General features: G+C 41.8%; 1 protein-coding gene across 1 annotated transcript; it reads right to left on the bottom strand.

Annotated features, from left to right (window-relative positions):
- Positions 1-3,548: 3,548 nt before the first annotated feature.
- On the bottom strand, positions 3,549-4,675 carry LOC118849625 (heterogeneous nuclear ribonucleoproteins C1/C2-like). Its single transcript, XM_036758549.1, has 2 exons — positions 4,163-4,675; positions 3,549-4,123 (listed from the first exon to the last, which is right to left on the bottom strand). Exons 1-2 carry the CDS (start codon positions 4,477-4,479, stop codon positions 3,631-3,633), a joined length of 810 nt encoding a protein of 269 aa, XP_036614444.1. The 5' UTR covers positions 4,480-4,675; the 3' UTR covers positions 3,549-3,630.
- Positions 4,676-6,536: the final 1,861 nt, after the last annotated feature.

Genomic DNA, 6,536 nt, shown 5'->3' with positions numbered 1-6,536 from the left:
ACAAAAGGACACTCTCGAGGTCTTTCTGAAGAACTTTGGAACTGATTGTGAGACATGGGAGACACTGGCAAAGGATCAGGTCATGCCCCTATCAAAGAAGGTTCTGTGCTCTATGAGCAAAGCAGAACTGTAATAGTGCAGAAGAAATGTGAGATGTGCAAATTTAGAGACCTCTCCACTACAAATATTCATATGGACTATTTGTGCCCTACCTGTGGTAGAGCTTTCTGAGTTAGTATTGGTCTGATCAGCCACAGCTGGACATACTATACTTTGACCCCAACATAGTGATGTCATTTTAGTCCTCTTTGAGAACCAAGGAGGACAATCAAATTAGGAGTTTGTTTTTATACTCAAGGCACTGGAGGACCACTGAAAATTTTAGAGCTGGGGACTGAGATGGTTACACCTGGGCTTTGGAAATGTTAATTTAGCAGCTTGTAGAGAGGAATGCAGAAGCAGAGAGCACAATTAGGAGATGGTGGCAGCCAGGTATGAGTGGAGAGGAAATAAATGTGAGATCATTGGACAAAAGGTTCCCCCTCCTCCCTTCAAGTTAGGAGTTTTTTTAATAAGTAACATTCCCATCAACCAATGTGAAATAAAGTTTCAGAATAAATTGCTCAGCAGTCCTAACATATACCCTAGGATTCTGCCTCAATAACAGGGGCTTGCGGGAATGGGAATATAACTCCTGTGGAGACTTTGAGTCACAATTGAAGTTATTAGTGACACAGCATGCAAAAACACAGTGTGGCTCCTCAGCTTTAGCCAATGTGAGAATAATTGGAAGGAGCACATAATGGAAAGACAGGCTTTTGGTTCCTTACCTTCATGACATAATTGAGAAATAAAAGGAACACAAGGGTGTTGACTAGAGTGGGTAATAAATTACAATCATAGCCAATTTTTTAGTAGCTAATTTAACAAAAGAAATGAAAAAATGGAGGGCTGTGAGTGGATAAATTATTTAAAAGACTTTACCAGGAATCAATTTGCCACCAGATTGAGGTAGAGTCTGATTTGATTTGATCTTTTTTTTTTTAAAGTTAATTCCTGACTTCAGGTCACAAGGTCATCTTTATTGAAAATGCAAAACCAAGCTGCTGCAGCACACCTGATACTTGCTGATGAGGGTTTACATTTCTCTAAGAACAGCAAGAAGAATACAATATGGTTCTTAAATAACATTTTCCTTTCTGCTCTATCTATATTTTTTCCAGAAAAAAAGACCACTCAAAGTAGCATCATCCATATGTATAGATTATATATGGGATGGGGCTGTTGGGCAATAGGCATCCTACCCTAGATAATTATGATGGAAACAAATAAGAATATTCACCTTAGAGGAAAGCAGAAGCAAAGCTAAAAAATTGACTCAAAAATTAAATTGAAAAAAGAGCCTAAAGTTTGTGGCCAAAAGGGAGATGTTAAAAAGGTTAACTGAACACCATGCAGAGGATGATTAAACTCTTCACTGCTGTGTTTAGAAGCAATTAGGATTAATCATGAAGCAATCAGCCTTTTGCTATATTAATACACATGGGATAATGTAGCATTATCAGATATATCCTTTCAGAAAAAATGGTCCAGGTATACGAGAATTTCAGACCATTAGGGTAAGATACAGATAAGGTCAAACTAGGAATAAACAGGTACCAGAGTTTACATAAAGGTTAAAGAAGAGGGATCAAGGTGGTGTGGGGACCATAGCACCTGAGGGAATTGAAGTGGCTTTACCCCTTTCCTGACAGAGGAGTCACTTTCTCATAGCCAGTGGGAGGTCCATAGGGATTTCTTTTTTTTGTTTGTTTTAAATTCTTATTTTATTATTTAATATTTTTAGTTTTCAACATTGATTTCCATAAGATTTTAAGTTATGAATTTTCTTCCCATTTCTACCCTCCCCCCACTGTAAGATGGCATGTATTCTGATTGCCCCATTCCCCAGTTAGCCCTGCCTTCTATGACCCCACTCCCCCCCATCCCCTTTCCCCTTACTTTCTTGTAGGGCAAGATGGATTTCTATACCCAATTGCCTGTATATCTTATTTCCCAGTTGCATGCAAAACAACTTTTTTTTGAGCATCCTCTTTTAGAACTTTGAGTTACAAATTCTCTCCCTTCTTCCCTTTCCACCCATCCTCCCTAAGAAGGCAAGCAATTCAACATAAGCCACACATGTATCATTATGCAAACACTCCCATAACAGTCATGTGATGAAAGACTAACTATATTTCCCTCCATCCTATCCTGTCCCCCTTTATTCATTTTTCTCCCTTGACCCTGTCCCTTTTCAAAAGTGCTTGCTTTTGATTGCCTCCTCCCCCTATTTGCCCTCCCTTCTATCATGCCTGCTTTCTCATCCTCTTCCCCCTGCTTTCCTGTGGGGTAAGATACCCAATTGAGTGTTTATGTTATTACCTCCTCAAGTCAAATCCAACGAGAGCAAGATTCACTCATTCTTCCTCACCTGCTCCTTTCCAACAGAACTGCTTTTTCTTGCCTCTTTTATGTGAGATAATTTACCCCATTCTATCTCTCCCTTTCTTCCTCTCTCAATATATTCCTCTCTCACCCCTTAATTTTATTTTATTTTATTTTATTAGATATCATCTCTTCATATTCAACTCGCCCTGTGCCCTCTGTCTCTATATATGTATATTCCCTTCAACTACCCTAATACTGAGAAATGTCTCATGAATTACAAACATCATCTTTCCGTGAAGGAATGTAAACAAAACAGTTCAACTTTAGTAAGTCCCTTATGATTTCTCTTTTTTATTTATCTTTTCATGCTTCTCTTGATTCTTGTATTTGAAAGTCAAATTTTCTATTCAGTTCTGGTCTTTTCATTGAGAATGCTTGAAAGTCCTCTATTTTATTGAAAATCCCTATCTTGCCTTGGAGCATGATACTCAGTTTTGCTGGGTAGGTGATTCTTGGTTTTAATCCTAGTTCCTTTGACCTCTGGAATATTATATTCTAAGCCCTTAGATCCCTTAATGTAGAAGCCACTAGATCTTGTGTTATCCCAATTGCATTTCCACAATACTCAAATTGTTTCTTTCTGGTGGCTTGCAGTATTTTCTCCTTGACCTGGGAACTCTGGAATTTGGCAACAATATTCCTCAGAGTTTTCTTTTTGGGATCTTTATCAAGAGGCAAGGGTGGACTCTTTCAATTACTATTTTACCCTTTGGTTCTAGAATATCAAGGTAGTTTTCCTTGATAATTTCTTGAAAGATGATGTCTGGGCTCTTTTTTTTTTTTGATAAAAACCATACATCCTTTTTATTTTTAAAGTCATAAAGAGGTATCAAAATTAAAAGATCAAAATTACAGGAGACTTAATATAACTACTAGGAGAATCGAAGGAAGTGGCAAAGGGATTAGGCACAGGGCAGAATTAATGAACATGGGAAGGATAAAGTTGGGTACAACAGTGAACATGTGCTGGAAGATACTAAGAGAGGATCTGGTGAAAAGTTTGATCAAAGACAAGCGCCTAGGTAAAGAAATAATGGGACGAGAGTTCTAAAACCCCAACATGTGCTTAAGAGTCGTCCTCGCCATTGGTGCTGTCTCTGTCATCCTCTCCTTCTTCAGCTTCTTTTTCATCATCCTTGATCAACTCCAGCTGGTCATCCCCCGATCTTCATTATCATCATCATCCAGTAGGTCCCCCTCCTCAGCAGAGTCATCTGCACCCCCCTCAGACTCCATCTTCACATTAGTCTCATCTTTCTTCAGGGAGCTGCTGCTCTGCTCCTCTTCTGACTTATCATTCTTCATCTCTACTGTTTGTTTGCTTTGTTCTTTCTCAATTTTTTCCAGGCTCTCCAATAAAGAATCCACTCTCTGTTTTATCTGGGTCAACTCCTTCTTAATTGTCTGAAGATCATCACCTTTCAATTTGCCAGATTTGGATGAAGAGCCCCGCTGCCCACTCTTGGAATTAAAGCCACTTTTGCCTCTGCGGGAAGTGTTTCCTGATACACGCTGGCGTTTGGAGGGCACCACTGCACGAGCAATGGGAGGAGGAGGTGGTACACGGGCTGGGTAACTGTACATCCTGTCATAATAATCTCGTTGAAAATCATAATCCAGGTCAAAGGAAGAGCTGAGTAGAGGGGACGGAGAAGGGTGTTCTGGTACTGACCCGTACATCTCCGCTGCAGAACGCTTCACACCTGCTTTTCCTCGGTTCACTTTTGGCTCTGCAGCCAGATTAATATCTAGCACCTGGCCAGCAATCATTCTGCCACCCTCTCCTGCCACAGCAGCACAGGCATTTCGCTCATTAACATACTGAACAAAGGCAAAACCCTTATTAACGGAGCAGCCCACAATCTTGCCATACTTGGAGAAAATGGCTTCGACATCAGTCTTCTTAACAACCAGAGTGTTGAGATTCCCAATGAAGACATGGGAGTTCATGGAACGGGGGTCAGTCTTGTTGGTGACATTGCTGGCCATGGTGTTTGATGGCAAGGGTCAAACAGCCACAAGTATAGCTGAAGATCAAAAAAATCTCACCGGTGGGGAGAGGGAGAAAAGGTTGGATTCTGAATCTCCGCCTCCCCGATCCGACAGCGGTAAAGAAACGGACTACTGCTCCAGATAGCGTCTTCAACGGTTACTACTACTTCTCTGTCCCTGTCTCAGTCTCCTCACAAAAAATCTGGGCTCTTTTTTTGATCATGGCTTTCAGGTAGTCTAATAATTTTAAAATTATCTCTCCTGGATCCATTCTCCAGGTCAGTGGTTTTTCCAATGAGATATTTCACATTGTCTTCCATTTTTTCATTCTTTTGGTTCTATTTTATAATTTCTTGATTTCTCACAAAGTCACTAGCTTCCACTTGTTCCAATCTAATTTTTAAGGTGGTATTTTCTTCAGTGGTTTTTTGGACCTCCTTTTCCATTTGGCTAATTCTGCCTTTCAAGGCATTCTTCTTCTCATTGGTTTTTTGGAGCTCTTTTGACATTTGGGTTAGTCTATTTTTTTAAGGTGTTATTTTCTTCAGAATTTTTTGGGTCTCCTTTAGCAAGTTGTTGACTTGTTTTTCATGATTTTCTTGCATCACTCTCATTTCTCTTCCCAATTTTTCCTCTATTTCTCTTAGTTGCTTTTCCAAATCCTTTTTGAGCTCTTCCATGGCCTCAGACCAATTCATATTTTTCTTGGAGGCTTTTGATGTGGGCTCTTTGACTTTGTTGACTTCTTCTGGTTGTATGTTTTGATCTTCTTTGTCACCAAAAAAAGATCCTATAGTCTGAGTCTGAGTCCTTTTTCACTGCCTGTTCACGTTCCCAACCAACTGCTTAATCCTTGAGCTTTTAGTCATGGTATGACTGCTTGTACTTTGTCCCAAACAGGTCTGCTGTTTTCAGAGCTACTTCTATTCCATCATCACCACAAGCTCTGCCACACCAGTGCTCCTCCTCCCCCAAGAACTGCCAGCCCGGACCACGACCGAGATCCAAGCAGGGCAAAGCAAGAGAACCCTGCCTCTGTGCCAGCAAATTGCTCCCTGTACTCCTGCTCTGATCCACTGCTTCATTCCTCCCACTGGGTGGCCTGGGGCTGGAAGCAACCACAGTTGGAGCTCTGGAAGCAGCCACAGGAGCTTCCTGCTGTTGCTGTGCCACCTCTGCCACCCCCAGGGCTGGGGCTGACCACACATTCCTCTCACCCTGATCCAGCAGTTTTCCCACTGACCTGCTAAGTTGTCTTTGGCATTTGTGGGTTGAGAAGTTTGGTACTTGCCACAGCTCAGTGATTCATGGCCCTACGGCCTGCTCCGCCCAACTCCTGGTCTGGTTGGTCCTGGTGTGGCTCACTCTGGGCTGTGCTCTGCTCCTAGCACTGTGCAATAGACCCTTCCCAGCTACAATCTAGGCTGTCCTGGACTGAAGACCTGCTTCCCTCTGCTATTTCGTGGGTTCCACAGCTCTAGAATTTGCTCAGAGCCATTTTCACAGGTGTTTTGAGGGATTTGGGGGAGAGCTTAAGCAAGTCCCTGCTTTCTAGCCACCATCTTGGCTCTTCCCTCCCCCCGCCATAGGGATTTCTGCAGACTTATATGATCCTTAATGATAAAGCTCACCTTTCATTGCTAAAAGTGGGGAAACTAATGTTCCCAGCGTTTAAATACCTTGCCCAGGGTCACATGAGCTGAGATTAAAATCCAGGTCCCCTGATTTTGCATAGCCTTAAACTGATGGGGGTGCTTGGGTGCCTGTGCTTGGACCCCAGTTCCAAATCACATCCACTTTGAAAATCACATCTATCCCTAGCTTCAAAACATTGGCCCTAGTAGTTTCTCTCTAGCAAAGCAGGAAAGCATGCCCTTATCTCTCCTCCTGATACTGTGGCCAGCTGTACCTATAGAATTTATTAGTGTGGACTCCCTGTGTACATGCTGAACTGGCTGTGTACTGGGTCATAAAGGTACTCACTACTCACTGGACTATCATGTGCTTGCTAGACCCAGACATAAGTATACTCCCTTACATTCATTTTCTCTAAC

This window comes from Trichosurus vulpecula, chromosome 5, assembly GCF_011100635.1.
Source record: "Trichosurus vulpecula isolate mTriVul1 chromosome 5, mTriVul1.pri, whole genome shotgun sequence".
NCBI lineage: Eukaryota > Metazoa > Chordata > Mammalia > Diprotodontia > Phalangeridae > Trichosurus > Trichosurus vulpecula.
This window is presented reverse-complemented; position numbering and strand designations above follow the sequence as displayed.

Excerpts from the sequence above, each read along its gene's own strand:
- LOC118849625 (XM_036758549.1), bottom strand. The coding sequence starts at position 4,479 with ATGGCCAGCAATGTCACCAACAAGACTGACCCCCGTTCCATGAACTCC. Across the intron at positions 4,124-4,162 it reads TCTGCAGCGGAGATGTACGG|CTCTTCCTTTGACCTGGATT; the intron begins GTCAGTACCAGA and ends CCCTCTACTCAG.